The sequence below is a fragment of the Helicoverpa zea genome, chromosome 1, assembly GCF_022581195.2.
Source record: "Helicoverpa zea isolate HzStark_Cry1AcR chromosome 1, ilHelZeax1.1, whole genome shotgun sequence".
Taxonomy (NCBI): domain Eukaryota; kingdom Metazoa; phylum Arthropoda; class Insecta; order Lepidoptera; family Noctuidae; genus Helicoverpa; species Helicoverpa zea.
In genome coordinates this window covers 14,896,758-14,916,537 of record NC_061452.1, presented here as the reverse complement: position 1 = coordinate 14,916,537, position 19,780 = coordinate 14,896,758, and the positions used below count along the sequence as shown (strand labels likewise).

At 35.7% G+C, this 19,780-nt stretch overlaps 2 protein-coding genes across 3 annotated transcripts in view; one reads left to right on the top strand and one right to left on the bottom strand.

Moving 5' to 3' along the window:
• Positions 1-19,780, top strand: part of LOC124629889 (gamma-1-syntrophin) — a 38,576-nt gene that overhangs the window by 6,037 nt on the left and 12,759 nt on the right. The window contains exons 4-13 of one of the 2 annotated variants that reach the window (XM_047163556.1): positions 277-402; positions 519-640; positions 1,017-1,158; positions 1,318-1,388; positions 1,474-1,590; positions 2,279-2,437; positions 3,039-3,287; positions 7,177-7,292; positions 7,557-7,647; positions 7,737-7,860. In XM_047163556.1, coding sequence (XP_047019512.1) covers positions 277-402; positions 519-640; positions 1,017-1,158; positions 1,318-1,388; positions 1,474-1,590; positions 2,279-2,437; positions 3,039-3,287; positions 7,177-7,292; positions 7,557-7,647; positions 7,737-7,850 — 1,307 coding nt within the window. In that variant the 3' untranslated portion in view covers positions 7,851-7,860. Of the gene's footprint in view, positions 1-276; positions 403-518; positions 641-1,016; positions 1,159-1,317; positions 1,389-1,473; positions 1,591-2,278; positions 2,438-3,038; positions 3,288-7,176; positions 7,293-7,556; positions 7,648-7,736; positions 12,653-19,780 lie in introns of those variants that run through there. The other variant, XM_047163548.1, reaches the window with a different exon arrangement.
• The window catches only part of LOC124629902 (atrial natriuretic peptide-converting enzyme), a 47,563-nt gene continuing 40,695 nt past the window's right edge, over positions 12,913-19,780 (bottom strand). The window contains exon 15 of the mRNA XM_047163567.1: positions 12,913-18,184. Coding sequence (XP_047019523.1) covers positions 17,984-18,184 — 201 coding nt within the window. The 3' untranslated portion in view covers positions 12,913-17,983. The remainder of the gene's footprint in view (positions 18,185-19,780) is intronic.

The window sequence follows — 19,780 nt, the reverse complement described above, 5'->3', positions numbered from 1 at the left end:
CCTATAACTATTAGTAACTTGCTGGATCTACACTTATAAAACAGTCATAACGAGAAATCTGGAGCAAATTTGACAAAAGTGACGGCATTGTTGTGCAACAGTTAATATAATTAGGCGACGGGATCAAACGGCCGGGCTATAAATACGAACACGGTACAATGCGGAACAATAAAAAATGAATTCAAAGTCTATATTGCAATGTTCAAGTAGGTTCTTTATGATTTTTTTGTACTCCATAATCGTGAACTTGTCAAGCTAAAATAGTGTTTATTCCAGTGAACGGAGAGTACATAACGGCGTGCAAGCATGATGACGCGGTGAATATATTGCGGAATGCTGGTGATATAGTGGTGCTTACTGTTAAACACTATAGAGCTGCCACTCCATTTCTACAGAAGCAAGGTAAGTGTTACCAAAATCAATTAAATAGCAGTAACAAATAACATAAAATATAGCAGGAATATGTCGGCATGTTATTAAATATTTTAAATGAATACAGTCTAATGTAATTTCTACAGCGGATGGTGCATCAGACACGGATAGCAGTACCGGGGACGACCATCCCTCGCTTCACAATAAGACTGTTGACGCTAACTGCAATACTGAGAAGAATACCGAACAAACCAATGGTGGATGGCAGGTTTGTGACTTTTTACAAGTTTTTATAAATCCTACAATGTTTGATTGGTTATAAATTTTGCTATATTAGGCTCCTTTAAGGCCTAGTTTTTATAAATTACCTACTCGACAGTTTCCAAGCGAATAGGTCTGTTTGAATATTAATTAATAAATTATTTTTAGTTTATGGAAAAAAGTTTTCCCTATATTTAATCATATGAATTTGTACCATCATTTTATCCAGACCTGCACTTAACGAAAATTGCCACAAAAGCGTACTATATAATATTTGGTCTTTTAAATACTATTCCTGTTGCTTTAAGATGTTTTCTACCCAATATTTTCGTTCATAATCTTTATTTTCTGGAGTGTATATTTCATAATGTCTGTTCACTCAGAGTGCCTGGGCGGAGGGCTCGGAGGGCAGCCGGCCGGGCAGCGCGGCGGGCAGCGCCACGGGCTCCGTGCGCTCGCGCCCGCCATCCGTCGCCTCCGACGCACATACTGACAACGGGAAGGAGTGGGTTGATGTCGTCTCAGGTACAATAAACTTATTACCTTATAAATACCAGCCAGTAATTCTAAAAATTTATAAAAAAAAAAACTTACACTGATTTTGGTTTCAAAGAATTTTGGATCAACATTGGTTGGACGCTTGTCAAAAACAATGTAAGGTGAATATTTTTCTCTTATTTTCAGTACCTTTAATGATGGGCTATGTAACGAGATATGTATTGGGAACTGACAAGCTGCGACCTGGTGCTTTTGAGGTAAATATTCAAGTGGATATTTCCTGTAATATGCCTTTTTCTGAATCATCCAAATTAGTAAAATAAATAATTATGTGTTTTGTAGGTCCGTGGCGCTCGGCCGCATCTGACGACCGGCGTCATACATGCGGAAGATCCCGCCGCGCTTTCCAACTGGCTGAAGAGCATCTCTGACAACATCGTGGGACTCACTAACCTACAGGTCAATATAGCAAAAATATCTTTCTAATAATTCTAGAGCGAGTTTTCATAAGTGATTCTACCACAGTTAATTTCAATTTCTTAACTTGTTCCAAACGCAATGTAGTCTATACCCCAACTTGCATTAGGTACTAATCTTCAACTATAGTTCGGCCATTCAGAGAATGCGTTCCTGACACGTCGCGATTGAACTGACGACGTAACTACATTCATTGATTATTGATATAATAATGTTGTTTTAATGCTCCTCAATTGTTAAAACGGTAAACAACCAGCAAAAATATTTTTATCGTAACTGCAACGCCATTGCAAAGTTACGTCGTCAGTTCAATCGCGACGTGTCAGGAACGCATTCTCTGAATGGCCGAACTATAATCCTTCATATTAAACCCACCTCACATTCAAAACCCTATCTTATTCCACTACCAATAAAGTCCATTCATCAGTGCATGCCTACTCTCAACAACTCGATCCCATAACACATTCAAAATTCTATCTTATTTCCATACGCATATACTCCATTACTACTTACACTTACTACATTCAACGACCCCTCACACTTAAAATTGCACCTTATTCCCCTAACAATAAAGTTCATTCTCTCATCAGCAAGCCAACAATTCCATCCTTTTACATACCATTCAAAATTCCACATTATCGCCCTAACAATAAAGTTCTTTCTCCTCCAGATGAAGTTGTTCAACCGTCAGCTAGGCGTGGGCGAGCGCATCGAGTACATGGGGTGGGTGCACGAGGGCGTGCTGGCGCCGCAGCAGCCGTGGCAGACGTACCGCCCCAAGTTCCTCGTGCTCAAGGGGACCGACGTCATGCTGTTCGATGTGCCTCCCGTATGTATTGTGTCAAGTGTGATAGTAAAACGTCGGGATTAAGAACTTCTTCTTTTTGAGAAGTCAAAAAAAGTTAAAGAAGTCTGACAAAGAAAAGATATATTTTTTTGTTGTGTTTAGTTAAAATACTGTTGGACTTTTTTTCAATTGAAAATAAGCTATTTATAATTATGTTTAACCGTATTCTTCTTCTTCTTTCGAGTTGATGACAATGTCTTACAGTGACACTACAGTTTGTCAGCCCATATGCCGCCAGTATCAGTTGTTAAAATGGTCCTAGAAGACAGATTCAAATACTTTTGTGGTTCAGTGAAACTCAGTTTATTATTTTTCAACTGTGTCTTTTAGTTTTATTGGTTGCAACTGCCAATGTTTTATGTCATGTTTCAGTATTTTAAATCGACTTCTCAACCATATGGATTGACCCTGTATAACTAATATTTGATATGCACTATTAGTTCCGTCGATTATTAACAAATTCACGTTACATATTACCCCCAAAGATTAAGTACATCTGAATGAGCGTCAACTTAGACCAGGTTGACGAGACTTGGCTTCCCTCGAGGCGACTGACTCCCTGAATTTTTATGTTGATCCCCAGATGAACATAACGGAGCTAGCCAAATGTCCAGAGACCCTGAAGGTGTACCAGACAATGTTCCGCACGGTGAAGGAGAGCGAGACGGTGGACTGGCGCCAGCACTGCTTCCTCGTGCAGTCCAGCGCCGCCGGGCCCGCCGGGGCCGCGCCGCCCGGCCCGCGGTACTTCAGCGCCGAGACCAGGCGGGACCTGCTCCGGGTCGAGGCTGCCTGGACTAATAATATTGTTAGCTCTGTGGTTAGGCTTGGGGTGAGTGTTACTGAAATTATATGCATGGTTTTAAGTGTAGATAGATCGGTAGAGAGTGATTTTTAATGGAGCTCATAATGAATGTATTTCATTTGTCTGCTGAGTGACTTTCTTTTTTGACTGCTGTAGGTAGCTTCACTCAACTATAAAATAGGTATTTGTGGTATTTTTTAATTTTGATAGTACCTAACATTGAAAACATTTTTCAAAATATTGCAGGTTTTGTTGCAGAGAATTGCTTTTGATAAATACGAGGCCACTGCAAGCCTCTAGAGTACTCACTTTTTGAACTCATAAGTTCAAAAGTAATAGTTAATTATAATTTTATGTAGCATACTACTCTTTGAACTTATGAGTATTATGTTTGTACTCACTTTTTGAACTCATAAGTTCAAAAATAAGTAATATAAGTTCAAAGAGTAGTATGCTACATAAAATTATACATCACGCATTGCTAATCTATCAAACGGTAACGGGATCCTAAATCTGTAGTTCTAAGCAAGATATATCGAGAAATTGTTTTTATTGGGTGGCGCACCCGTAATATTGGCCATAATCGACTTGAATATTTAAAATTGTAACTAAAGAAAACAGCAAAACATAACATTCTATCATAACCGGACTTTCTAAAGGCGACCAGTATAACACATTTGATCTCAGAAAATATGTAGATCACGGTATACTATAACCTTAGCTTTATTGTACACACAAATACCATGATAGTTTCTACATAATTAACACTAACACATCCTAACGTGATCGCTCTTGCTTCTTCCTGGGCCGTGGCGTGAAGTATGTGCGGCGTGACGTCACGTCCTCCATGCGACGCTTCAAGTGCGGGTACGGCTGCAGGCACGCGAGGAACGAATTCGCATCCAAGCTAGGGAGGAAATAACAATTTAACTGTTTTATTCATATAAAAAAAGATCCCGGCGAATTGAGAACCTCCTCCTTTTTTGGAAGTCGGTTAAAATAATATTGTTTTAAGTAAAGGATATGTAACATAATAACGATAAGCAGTATCGACCTCAAAAGCTATGTCATACTTACTTCGCAAAGGATTTTCAAAGATTCAATTGAACTAGGAAATATTATTTCCTATCGGATTTACAATTCAGACGTACTACGTAGCTATATACATAGTGATCGTCCCTACCCAAGATCATTACAATAGTTTCAACAGACTTTCTCAATTGAACTGCGATATAGTACGCACATGTATATCTCGGTGATCTCCAGCGCGATGATGGAGGCGGTGCGCAGGATGCCGGGCGACAGCAGCGCGTTCTCGCCGAAGAACGCGCCGTCACGCAAGTGTGCCACCTGCACGTATATACAACACTAGACCCCTTTACCCGCGTCCCGTGGTAACTACTGCCCGTACCGGGATAAAATATAGCCTATGTTACTCGTGGATAATGTAGCTTTCGAATGGTGAAAGAATTTTTAAAAACGGCCCAGTAGTTTTTGAGCCTATTCATTACAACCAAACAAACAAACAAAGTTTTCCTCTTTATAATATTAGTATAGACATCAGACTAACAATAAACTTTTAGAGATTTACCCCTACCACGGGAACTTAGTCTACCTATTAATACAGGAAATAAACAGTTTTATATACGTCTTTTACCCTTTGAAACTATGATCCTAAATTCACATTGGCATTTTTTACAATTAGCACCTTGTACGTGTAACATAATACGATAACATCTAACCTCTCTACCCGTGGCGTCCATGACGGCCACAGTTCCAGACGAAATCAAGTGTATGGAGTCGCCCGGTTTGTTAAACTCCACCACCGTCTGTCAACATAAATATGACATAACTAAACTTAAACTGCCACTCTTTTGATAAATAGGTGCTTTTATATGAAGGGTAACCATTTCAAGACGGTTGCAAAAAAAAATGCGATCTTCACCTGTCCGGGCATGTACAAAACTTGTCTTAAACTGAATATGATGGAGTTGATGAGCGCGACGGGCATGTCCTGGAACATGGGCACGTTCATCACGAGGCGCTGGCAGCAGTGCATGTTGATGTCCTGGCGGATCTGCTCGTTGATCGTGTTCCGGATCGCGTCCTCGTGAAAGAAGTGCTCGTTGAACTTATAGTTGATGAACAGTCGTACCTTCCTCTGCAAATACTTGGGCAATCGCATGAACTCCATGTACTCCGCCAACTCCTTGGCCTTGCCACTGAAGCAGTAGGTCTCGTACTGGCGGTATATCGCTAAGCGCAGCAGCGCCGACACCGCGTACGTGAGGAACATGAGCCCTATGAGCCCCATGCTGGACGACATCATCAGCTCCGGGATGAAGTGCGTGTCCAGCGGCGTGTAGTATCCCGCGCCAATACACAAACCACACACCAAGTAGAAATTCGTGCTATACTTCTGAAATAGTGAAGAAGCGCTCTGCTTATTTCTCATAATATTGAAATGCTTCAGCCAAGATATGAAAGCCACGTCTTTCTCATACACGTGATAGCACAATATTGGTACTTGATAGTGGATGTACGTCATCCAATGAAAGAACATTATCAACATCGCCAAGATCTTTAACGCGACGTAGTTGATGTAGGTCAATTGAAGCTGTCCGATGACGTTCTTCCATTGAGCGCCTAACGACTGACACCTCAGCAGCTTGAACATGAACATGATGGTGTGTGACGGGTACTCGCATTCATCGAAAGGCACTATGAGTTGTAAAGGCAAACAACCAATTAGGTCGGCAAAGAAGTTACTTGTGAGATAGTTTTTAGCAATCTTTTTTGGGTCAAGGATGATAATCTTGTGTTCATGTTCGAGGTAGCCCGTGATGAAGCGTGTGCACACGTTCAGGAACGCCATCGCGTCCGTAAATAGGATAAGAGGATCCGCGGGATTCGGGCCTGGAAGAAGACGAGTATACGTCCATGTTACTTGTCAGAGAAATATCTTGTCGGTGATATTTTGAGGTAGACCAAAACAAGAAATTGTATAGTAATTATGCGTAGATGAAGACACTCACAGTGGATGAAAACTTGCACGGGCATGTATAGAAAGGCGGAGAAGACGCAGAGCAGCTGTATGCAGTCCCAGTAGAACTTGATGGGGCTGTAGGGGTGCCAGATGTAGGAGTGCGTGTGGCGGTCGCGCTCGAGCTGCAGGCGCTTGAGGCTGCGGATGAACAGCCGCGTGCCGTGGTGCCAGCCGCCCGCCAGCACCAGCGCGCGGACCACGCAGCGCTGGACTCACAAACATAATACCGATCATATTATAGCTCTGTAAATTTCCATTGCAGGCAAACAATATTTACTATTCATATGAAAAGTATGTACGACTGCCTATTAAACTATTCTGCTCCCGACAAGCCCTCTTACGTCATAGCCTTTCTATCGTCCCACTGCACAGGCCTCCTCTCACACGGAGAAGGATAAAGACAAGCCCTCTTGTATGGAAATAATAATCGGTAACATTATGCGCTAAACCAGTACGTGTACAATTGTACATGCTCGGCAATCACCCAGAATATGGTAGTTCTGTAAAGATTTGAAATATTTTGTAAATGATGAAACCGCTTGCCTGTCTATAGAAAAAGTTTGCAGTTGGAGGCACATCAGCACATCCGGGCGTATGCCATATTGTACACACATGTTTACCGTCTCCATACATTTTAAGTATGCAATTATTCCAAGACAAAACTTTGATAACGATTATATTTTTGGTTATTGATGTCGAATTTAAAACGTCATTGACAAATCAGTTGATAGATGTTCACGAAAAAGTTTTATTATGTTAAGTATTAATTATGCGTCTTAATTAGTCATCAAACGCCAATCGTTTCATCTCGCGTTGACGATGCGCGAAAATAATAACAATACCGTGTAACGTGTGCGTACATTGTTGCAGAAGAAGACGTTCACGGTGGTGCACATGGGCCGCGCGGCGGGGCTGACGCTGGACTGGGCGGCCGGCTTCTCGCTCAGCGAGGGCACGCCCGGCGCCAAGCCCGTCTGGGCGTACAGGTAGTCGCTGCTGAGCATATTGCTATCAACCGATACTGCGGCTTCTTTGTCCTATTCATTTGGGTAGGGGAAACTTCGCAGATAAATGCGAACTATGTTCATCTCGATCCGCATTACCGATTACGCATTACGCTTTCAAAGAGTCAGAGTCGAGGACAACGGTGACTCTTCTATGCCCTGACAAGTCAGTCGAGGTCGCCTGTGTCTGAAATGTTCTTTTGTAGTTACCTTATACATATATTCAGTGTGCAATTATATTTGCAGATTTTCTCAGCTCCGAGGGTCCAGCGATGACGGTAAATCGAAACTGAAACTACACTTCCAAGACTCGGAGACCAAAGTTATAGAAACTAAGGTAAATATAATTTTATATGAAGAATTATTATTTCCTTAGCAAAGTAATGATAAAGATTCAATAAAACCAATACGATTATTCTTTTCCAGGAATTAGAATGTCAAATCCTGCAGAGCTTACTGTTCTGCATGCACGCGTTCCTGACGGCGAAGGTGGCGTCAGTGGACCCCGCCTTCCTCGCGTCCATCCAGCAGTCCAACTAGACCCGCCGCGGTAACTATACGGTTCATTATTCCTTGAGCTTACACCCGTCGGTTACGACAGCACGGAGGACTTCTACATTTTTCTCTGAGAAGTTTGTCGTGAAAATGTGAACAGTGCGAGAATGATAGCGATGCATAAGCGAAATAAATTAACGGTTACTATAATTTGGAGATCTAAGTTACCTTTTAGCGTTTTGTACAATTCTTTTACTCCCGAGCCTTTTTAAACGTAATTTCATTAAATGGTAATTAGTTACAGAAAAATAGAAATTCGCTGTACTAGCGCAATGAAACAGTTTTATAAAATTTTATAAGTACATTTGTAGATAAGTAGGACGAACTCAAGTTCATAGGGTGACAAAGTAAAGCTAAAAAGCCGCAAATGGTTTATCTTACTGGTTTAAAATTATATTACAAAAAATATTACCACATTGTATTATTATGAGAGCGTAATTTAAATAAATCGAGTAGTAAAGAAATGGCATAATTTGGGGTTTTGCGCTCAAAACAATTCCAATCATTATTTTAGGGATGATTGAGTTTAAATATAAATAATATTTTAGTTAGAGGCCTAAACGTCGAATCCAAACAGCGAATGTTGAAAGACTAAAACAAAATGTTGATGTAGCACTGTTGTCCCTTACAAATCTATTTTTGAATCTCTCTGCTATTGTTATAAGGGTAAAATTCGTAAAAATGCAAATTTTACAATTTATCTTGCCCTAGTCTTCCCTGTACATACTCTAGATTCTTCTATTTACTAATTGCTTGGAGTTTTTTTTAATGAATTTTTTTTTTCCTGAAAACGATTTAATGTTCAAATAATACGCGTTTTGAAACTTTGTGCATTTTTCAGAATATATCTGGAAGTGTGTGACTTACTACTATCAATTTACATCTCGAGTCTTGTCATTTCTACGATCTTCCTATCTCTGCACACTTCCCAAATCTTTACAAATATTATCAGTCCAATAAATCTATTAATTTAAGGTTGTCCATTCCGATCCAAATTCATAAAAAATACTGCATATCCAGAGTCACTTTGTTAAATTTTAATATCTCTATCTTAACAATGACGAACGACAAATAACTATGTATAAACAACTTGCTAATTATATTGTATAATATCCTTGTGATTTTAAACTACATTGTAAAACGTGTTCTTAAACATAATAGTTTCAGAAATGTTAGCGAGACGCTATTTTTTATTGACAAGATTTCATTTTCTCTTTCTCGGTTTCTCATTCTTACATTCCTTCTTTAATCGCGATAAATCTGATTTTGTACCGATAAAAAATATGATTGTTAAAAATAATACGTTTTTAAACCAAAAGAATCGTCGATCGCTTTTCAATAATATTTCCACGTCCTTCAACCAAATGAGCGATTATTAATTAAAATCGCTTGACAATCTTCAGCTCAAAACATGAGCTCAGTTCATGAATAATATCATCGCATTAAAAGCTTATGTTTATAAAAGATAAAATTATTGGAGTCGGTTGTCCGCCCAAAAGTACTCATAATATTGCGTGAAAATAATACTCTGTAACTACAATGTAGCGAAATAAGAACTATACTCAACACACCAAAGATTTTTAACGTTCGATTCAATATTGTTAGCGGTAGACATTGTGTACGTGATATTTTCTCGAAAGAGGCTATTTAACGACTGAAAAGTATCGAAGGTTTTAGCACAGACATCGTATTAAGTCGACAGATGACGGAATTTCTATAAGGGCCGGCAACCGTCCGGCTGTATGCCGCGGCACAGTATTTTAGGTGATGAATGAAAATGTTACTTAGTAGTATGGTAATAATGTTGAAATTAGAATGTATGTTTGTGTCCGGCCCTTAAAATTAATTTGTCTTATGACGTGTTCAGTGGTAACTAGGGCTGTCAAGTCAACTATCGACATTAATATGATATCTTGGCTAAGCATGTAGAGCATAGTAGTTATATTATTATAAAAATTATGAAACATTTTAAATTGTTTGAAATTGGTAAACTTTGCGCTTGCTTCATATCATTAAATTTAAGTAAATGAATTATATCGTCGCCACTGATATGTTATCGAAATCATAGATTTTCCTATACAGGGTATTGTTTAGTGGCTGTTTAATGTATGAAAATAGAGTTTTAAATTATATTAGACAAACAGGAAATTATGTGCTTTTTTTATTAGATACTGAAGTCAAACTTCTGTAGAAAAACATATTTTTTGCTTCTACGGCTTAAGAGACTTAATATTATTTTAGAATATTCTTGAAAAGTACCTTAAACAGCCACTTACTAATCACCACTCTAAATAATTTGTTGATATAAAATGTTATATTTTATCTGTAAAGCAATCTGCCTTGAGGCTCTATTAACATAGTATTTACTAGATTTATGTGTCATTTTAACGGATAAAAATATTATTTTATTAATCATTTATATATAACACTGTACTATAGTATATTGATTTGCGTAAGAAATCGTCTGGATCACAGTTTTATGAGTTTAAATAAAATGTGTTTAAAGATATAGTGAGTTGAAAAAAGTAGGCTCCTAAAAAGGTGGGTTAAGATGCACATTATTAACTTAAAATTAGTGTATAATTAGGCCCAAGTTTAGGAGCAACATTAAATCGACTAGTCTTCGTTAGTCGACAATAATATGTACTAACTAGACTGATATTTGGAAGCTATATATTGTACAAGTATCGGGTCAACTACATACCATGTCGATAACCACTTATCGACTTTTGTCAAATCGATAAAATAAATATTACGTTTACCAACAAAATGAGTTTACGACCAGACTGTTTCTTATAAATAACTAAATGATTTAACACATTTATTTAGATGTATACCTATAAAGTAATTGTTGAAGTAGGTGTTCGGCTAAAGAATTTTATTGTTTCATTTGTATATTGTATAGTTGTTTGTATAAAGCCTTGTGTACTGTCAATTTGTACTAACGTCTATGATAATTACGGTAGTGGTCGGGTGTTAAATTAGGACTATATCTTTCACATGCTCTTCTTGTATTTCCTTCGCGATTTGACAACGATTTTAATTTCCTATAGAAAATTATTATAGGCCTATTATTAATGGATATGAGAGGGGCCTAAACGGTTTTTAAAACCCCCTCATGTAATATTTATACTTTGTATTTAAAGTTGTTTTTTATCGTTGACAAGGTGTGTGACAGATATGGACCAATTTTGTATGTAATCAGTATTACATTATACCTATATTGAAACTTCAGGCATATGTGCACATTTAGGATTTTATTTCTTCATTGTCATAATAACTAGAACATTACTCATGTATTAGTTTCGTGGATATTAATGTCGAACATTATGGGAAGTAGGTGAATAATTTCGGTAATGGAACGGTGTTTATGTGCGATGACGTCATCGCTCCCGCGCGTACGCAGCTGTATGTAGGATATTATACTCAATATTATAGATAACGTGATTGTCATAATACTCCTCTATTGAGACTGTAAGTTTACCCTAGTTTGTTATTTGATATTTTGACTTATTAATATATATATTTATGTTGAATAAAATTGCTTATGTTACGATTAGATCTTATTTTTTAAATAATTAATATTAAATGCTCAGAATACATTTCATAGTACATCACCATAGACATTGCATATACTTTTCCATCACCACATTCACAATTGTAATATATTAATTTTTAAGTAGGTATGATCCGTATTTTACATGTAAACATACTTAGCATACGTTGTGTTAGTTATTTTACTTTGAACTCGTGTGTAAATGTAATAATTACTGTAACAGATCAATCGATTAGTCAATTTAGAGAAAATACTCAAGACTGAACTTGGATGTTGTGCGCGAACAATTTAATTTAGACTCATGCTTCATACGAGGGCCGTTTTGTTAGGTAGCTACGGGTACGGCATTTATGAAATATACTGGTAAATTACAGTTTCTAAACCAGTACAAATGAATGATACCTAAACGTTGAAATGGGTACTTTCAATTACAAGTCATTAGGTTATTAAATAATAATTAACTTCCTGCATAAGAGTCAATTGAAATACTAATAATTAACAAAGTCAATCGTTGAAACTCAATTAAATATACACCCAAATAATTGTCAATACAAACTCAATAGTACCAGTGCGCCTTCAAAACTGTCCTCTGTGTAATAATTTAGTTTAGTCATTAATCGATTGTAGCTGTATTTAACGAGTTACATCTAATAACTTCAAATAAAATTAAAAAGGCTGAAGTTTATCCAACGCTGGTTTACTTTATAATCTCTATCTATGAATCTTGATTATTGTGATGCTTATGTTTTTTTTAAGATGAATGTTCATGTTTAGACAAGTCCTTAGTCAATTTGTGTCTTACTAACTTTCTCGTTGTAAATAAACTTCAGCCTACAAAATAATGTCGGCGTAGCAATACATCTCAGTTTTAGCGCAGATTCATCAATTTAACTATCCAAAGCGTAAGTCTCGTGTAACTACATAGTTACTGTTGGGTAAGACAATGCAATATCGAAATTACCTATCATAGTTTTCTCAACAGTAGCTATAATTAATTATGGGTGCCGTCATCGCCTTTATCAAAAGGCCTTATAAATGTTACTTTTTTTGTTTGAAAAGGTTGTAGGCGATGTTGGCCCCATTCATTTGATCACCCGTCTCATTATCAGCCCGAAAGTGTATAGGGAATGTACCATGTCTAAGTAGGTAGCGGCTAACGCCTAGTTATTTATACCTATTGTTGATTAATGTAACTATATTGTATCCATTAGTAAAATATTAATTCAATTAATACTGTCGTTTGATTATGAATTAGAACGGTATACCTACCCTTTCAACTTTACGACTAATTTCTTCGAAGTAGTAGCTAGTCGTGTTTCAGTGCCTGCCATATCTATAATAGAAAGAAGTCAGAATTTTATCCTGACAAGAATTGAAAAGCACCCTCCTTAATGTTTAAAAATGCTGCCTCTTTCCCATGGACAAGATATTCCCTTTTTTACACTATACATAGTATATTTTTGTAGGTAAGAACAAATGAAAATACTCGCAATTTATTATAATATTTAATTGAAGCTTGAGGAACAAAGTAAAAGCTACACAAAGGGGTAGAAGCACGCGAGATCGCCACAAACTAACGACGATACTAAATGTTCTGTACGAGACAACTCAACAACCTTACACTTATGTATGACGTACTCATATTATGTCCAATTTGTGCGAATCAGTTCAAAACTATGGCCTTGGTAAAGATTGTGGCAATTTTATGTTTGTAAAAAATCAAAATTAATATTTAAATCGTCAATTGACTACGAAGTTTCATTTTGGCTCTTAATACGGAAAAATCTAAAAATAAGCTTGTACAAACATAATTTTGGACATCTGTATTACAAATCGCTTTTGAATGCCTTAATCTTTACCAAAACAAATCACATAAGACTGCAAATCTACAATTAATTATGATAACACTAATTATATGAAGCACATAAGTTTACAGGATCGTATAAAAACAGGAATCACAAAGAGCTGTGAAAGCAACACCTCCCTAACACGTAACACCAATTAACACGTATTCCACAGTAATGAGTTTGTATATAAACCAAAATCTAAAATACTGGCTTTATAGTACAGAGTAACTTGTGCGTATCTATTACGTTTCTAAATAATTATATTTTTTTGTAGATTTTAGTAATAGAGTTGGGACTAGTGCTAAAAACTATTCGGGGTTAAACAAAGTTTATACCTATGCAGATGTGATAACGATTTTTTTAAGAAAAAAAAAATGGTATTCCTGACTGACAAAACTTTTCTACAATAACTATAATTTTAGCAAAGACAATTAAACAATTTTTCTGTCACATTACCCTAGTCCCAATTATATTACTCCAATCTAATTTCTTAATGACAAATATCTAAACTACGAAGGTTGATTCATAAGTCTAGATGTTGGGAAAATACAGAAATTCAACAAAATAATAGACTACGGAATTGTCTTCCATCGATATATTGTCTCATCACTTTTATTGTCTTTGACTACTTTAAAAATATCTCTTACTATAAAAAATAAGCTAAATGATGTCTCGATAGATCGAAAGATATATTTATTTTTAGTAAGAGATATGTAAAATTAATCAATTAGGATACGAAGTATATGTAATTGATATTAATTGAAATTTTTCGCATATAATACTCGTTGGCGAGAAATTGACAATATCTAAGCTTTCATAAGACTTACATAGGTATAAAAATATCTAAAGATTTCAACAGATTCGAAATGAGTCTCAAATCAAATATTGCACACTGCCAATGAAATAATTCTCATACCATACTTATAAATCTAAAATGAACAACATTCGAGGACCAGCCTGTATAGATTCTGAAAAACTCATGAATTTTCTTAGTATGGTACCTAAGGTTATCAACCTTATCAGGTTTATTATATTTCATTGGCAGTGTACTAACAGGTTATATTTATAAAATAAACAGTTCCAGCTAGTATACAGTATATAAAGAGGAAAGAAACACTCATTAGTATCTAATAAATATTTTTCTACAACGATCAACATTCAATAGGGGCCAGTGTACACCGATGCGAGCACTAAACAGTGACGTCATACTAGTGACGTATTTATCACTAAACATTAAAAATACACAACCGTTATTTTAGCCTGAAATGCATGGCTTCGATGAAATCATCTGGGACTGACTAAGTAAATTAAGTTGAATAAAGCAATGTAATTCAAGTTCCAAGCTTTAGGGATAAGGTATAAAGTTCAGGGATATTTAGTGGTTAGGTCTTCATCACTTTCATAGGTGCAACTGAATACTTTTTGTTACAAACAACTCCTTCGTACTATTCATATTATATGAAAACTTAACCACTATGTAACCAGTAGAAATTTAGAATTATATATATATTTGTTCATTATCAAAATATTTATTGTCGCTAATTACGATAGTCACTATTTCTTTACAAATACGTATGTATCTAATCATTTTATTACCTATCACTATGGGTTGGAGTCAAACCTGCTGACTCGGAGAAGATATGCTTTGAACACGACACAATTTAGTCTACCATAGATTTTATTTTCCAACAGCAATTATAATCTACAACAGTATACAATATACGCAATACATGTACATTTAAACATGTAAGACTACGTTCATATAAACATTTAGAGCTGAACATGCATATTCCACACATGTTCTATATAAAGCCAAATACCAATGCATTTTTATGTTTATTTATAATTCATTAACGAACTTAGTATCGTTTGAGACACATCTCTATAAAGTAAGCTTCGCTACTACAGAAGTTACTTGGACAGACTAGAACAAATCAAAAGTGCTCGCCTGTTTCAAATTAAATCATAGTAAAAATGATGTTCATCCCTATTTGAATCGAAGTATTCTGCTATATCTGATAATGTTAGGGATTTTTGTAAATATATGTATATGTATAAATTGAAGTTAGGGGAAGTGGAGCTAAAGTCAAATATCAAGTGAATGTTATGTATCTCGCAACCGGTTGGTGAAAATTGATGTTCATACAGAAACAAGTGTTACTTCGTTCTTTTATCAGTCTTTGTACTTCTACGCTACCACGCCAACCGCCCAGTTCACCCAATATTTATTTAAATAGAAGAAATTGTGCTTAAGAAATGTCGTTAGAAAGTTGCAATCATAAAGGCGAGTGGAAAATAAACTTAGCAAACATACTGAGTACTATAATGCAGAGTTCATAATGCAGAGATCACAAGTATCATAAGATGTCACAGAACACTAAAGCATGGCCCTAATAGAGACTAATTTATTTATGTATAACTAGCCTAACTTACTAGCTAAGTTTTACACCTAGTTTTAATGAAAACGAGAACAGACAAAATATTTTAATTTAGTTATTATAAACATTTTGGCTATGAGTACTTTCAAACTGCCTAATTATTTGAGTTCTATGGGTTTTTCAGTCTGTTCTCATTATCAAATTATTTTAATTCAGTCACTACGTAGAAAAGGATAAGTCCGACATTTTATTTCTATTAAATATTTTTTGAACCTAACTCCTTTTATATTAACAAAACTGATAATTTAGACATCTGATATATTTTTGTTTTGACATATATATTCTTTACTCTCGTAATACTAATTGAAAGCTCGAGAAAAGGAGACTCATAAGAAGTCAACAACCATACTTGCATGTAAATGTAGAATTATATATTTATCTCGATGTGAACATGAACTATTTAGATTTGTGCATACATTATACATATACTTTACAATCATAAAATTCAATAAAGTCTAAAATTATCCTTCTTCAGCCTATATACTGCACAAACTTTAGTTTGTTCTAAAATTCAGAGATAGCTTGTCTGCAGAGTTAGCAGACCTTTTTGAAGTGATATTTTTTATGTGTTTTAAATTAGTTGTAAAATAATTTATGTTCACATCGTTAACATAATGTCCTTCATTCTATACTTATAATAAATATACCTATGTTACTTTGAGCATAGCTTTGTGCTATAACCACTTCTTTTGCGAGACCCCAAAGGACCGCAGGATATCTACAGACCATACGAGAAATTAAAATATTACCCATATAAAAGGAACTAAGTATATTTCTTTCCTAACTTTAAAAATTGTTTACCACACCTACGTCTACTGTTATCTAATAATATTATGATCTCTTAAAATCTATTAAAGCTATTTCACTAATATAATTACAAGATCCATTAATTTCAAGGTTTTCAAAAAAGTCACACTACCTATGAAATACTGAAACAGAAGTATCTAAATTGTATAATAACAAAGCTTATACTACATCTGTTGGTAAATATGTTGTCAAAAATTATTATTGTCATTGCCGAGTAGCATTTTGACTTCACATTGTTCAACCGTTCGACCAAATGTCACAAAACAATTTTTATTTAAATTTTATTGTCTTTGTTTATTAGGTATTTATGTATATTCCTTATTTGTGACGATTATATCGTACCTATATAAACTCAACATATTTTATAATTTATTGTCATTAAGGAAGAACTTTAGAACAGCATAGTTTAACACCAATATATTATTAAACAGTGATCGTCTATTATTTATTTTTTTAACCTGCATCCAAGTGAATGGGATTTATTTTTATTCTATAAAAGCACTTTCCCCTAAACTACTAACATCAAACATCAAACAAACATACACTTAAGTTCTATGATGGTCCACATTCGTGCGTCGTCCACAGTCGCGTCGCGAATAAGGACCACCCTCCACTATTGACTAACACAGAATAGAAAATAACGAAAAGAAAGTCAATATTAAAACAATCTCCCTAAAAGTCTGCTAAAGCTTCGAGAACACTACATTACTTATAAAAGCAGCTTACGTATAAAATTTTAAAACAGATTTTTCATATATATGTATATAATTATTATAATTAATACCTAGGTCACCGATATAATGACTGACTACCCCGAGAAAAAGTATCGAGGGACGCGAGCGCGCCCAGCCACAATGTAAAGTGAACTCTCAAGTCACGGGTAAACTTTAATACAATATCGACTTGTTCGCTTCATAATAAATGATTTACTATCACAGCTTCAAATAATTTACATCACGCGATATACGAGTGATATGTGAAAATATTTAGCCATATGTCGTACGTAATCGAAAGCAATATTTAAGTCAACTCCCCAAGACACAACATAGAGCCGGAACTCGTGTATATATTTATTGTCCATTTATTAGGTTTTCTTGAAAAATTGACTTACCTACCATATGTTACGATTGTATATAATTGTTTTATTATTGTCACCATTAATTAATTTATTGTCATTATAAAATATTTATTGTCATAATTTTAGTGCTCTGCAAAATGTGCGGAGTCTTTTATTGTCAAGTTAATATTGACACCACTTAAGAATAATAAATTACAATATTTTATGAGCTTGATTTCACTACTTAAGTTCTAAAAGTATAATTATTTTCATTACTATCTTCGAATGTGTATAAAGTTTTAAAACAATATAAAAGGTAAGTGTATAAATATTGTCGCTAATTTCATGTTTCGGGAATATTTGTCTTCATTTGTGTTTTATATATTCGCAAGTGATGTCACGTGTTTTCCATCTTAGATGTCTTCTGACTTAGCGTTGTCGTCGTTGTAGTGCGCGATCTGCTGGTGTATCCAGGGTATGAACTTGGGCACATACGCGTAGACGCCGGGCAGCCGCGGGTGCGCGCACTTGATGCCCCAAGACACGATGCCGCCCACGTACCAGCGCATGGGGTCGTCCGGGTCCTTGCACAGCAGGGGCCCGCCTGAGTCACCCTGCAAATTAGTAAACGACAAACTTTTAGCACATAACTCAAATATTTGTGTAAAAATGTTAAACTTGATCTATTCGAACATTTTTGTATTTGCAATTATTAGATCCAAGTCGAAGGAAGTCCATAATCCAAATAAAGCAACAGATTCCATCTGAATTGACTGCAATAAGGAAACAAATATTTGCTGTCACATCAAATCAACTACGTTGGAGAAATTGACTTGTTTTTCCTTATCCCATCGTCACAGCTTAAGTATCCTTAACGGGGAACTCAATTTTCCGTCACTTTCTCTTTAAAGTACATGCTGCTGGAGGGATTTGATAAATTTCTTTATGTCTATGGAAGACTTCTAGTCTATTTTCAAAATTTAATTGATAGTCTAAAGTTTCTTAATCATTTGGGACACTTCCCATTTTTTTTCTTCATGACTTTGCTATGTAGTTTTACGAGATATAATTTTGCTATAAATCATGTCCCTTTCTAGAGTATAAAATAAGGCTAATATTGAACCGGCCCCATAGATCCGCTGCGTCAGCAGAGCTTAGGTACTGTCAGTTATTGTGCACACATCGGTAGCCCTCGCCCTTCGTATATTCATTGTCACGCCAACAAACTGCTGACTCGCTACAATTTAATTTTGATCCCGCGTTAAGTGTTAAGTCTAGGGTCTGTACCATCAATTTTATATTCAAAACAGATGATAGTAGCTTTAATACTTAAAAGTTTGTGTGTATAATTTTATTGAAAGTAAAAACTGAATTTTGCGTAAAAGTAAAAGGCTATTTGGTACAAAAGTATGCCACAAAGATTTAAGGTATTCCGTATCAACTAGTTTTTAACCGGCTATAAAAATAGCACCAGAATGAACGTTCAGCATCGTCAGCTAAACAAGCAACTACCGAATCCTGAATTGCTCAATCAGCGATTTATATTGAACGTGGGAAACATTGTTCCATGGTTCCATTTCCGACCCTTTTTTAAGTGCCCCAATTACTTATGGTCACGTCACTGCAAACTAATGGTAAAATTGTAAAAAAATCCTTCGATCCCTATTAAGCATCCAGAAAAGGACATGATGTAGTTTTATCTACAATTTTCCGGAGAAAAATATTTCACAATATTACAAAATATAGCATTTCCACAACATTATAAAACTATATAAAGTCTGGGCTCGATATTAGGTCGCTTCACTGAACCATTAAAGTGTAGCGTTCATAAAGGAAGTCGGCTGAATTCGGGCGCGCGGAGTAAATACCTCCTTGGTCGCAGCTAGCTAAGAGCTGTTTATTGTCGGGAGCTCCATCGCACTCACTCATTGGATTTACCTATTGGCTGAACAAATATTTGCTTGGGAGACGTATTACGGAGTTTTTTTAGTTTTATGGCTCTGCGATGTTTTCTTGACGGCTTTATTAGTGTGCTGAGAGGTTTTCCTGAAGTTTTTTTATTTGGCTTCTCAGAAATAATAATATTAGTTTGCCCTCTATATCACGGGTTTGCCAAACCACAACTAGAAGATTAAGTACGTTTTATTTATTGTTATTGTACAGCTTTTACTAGGAATTCAGAGACTAGTCCTTATCGCATGGTATACTTA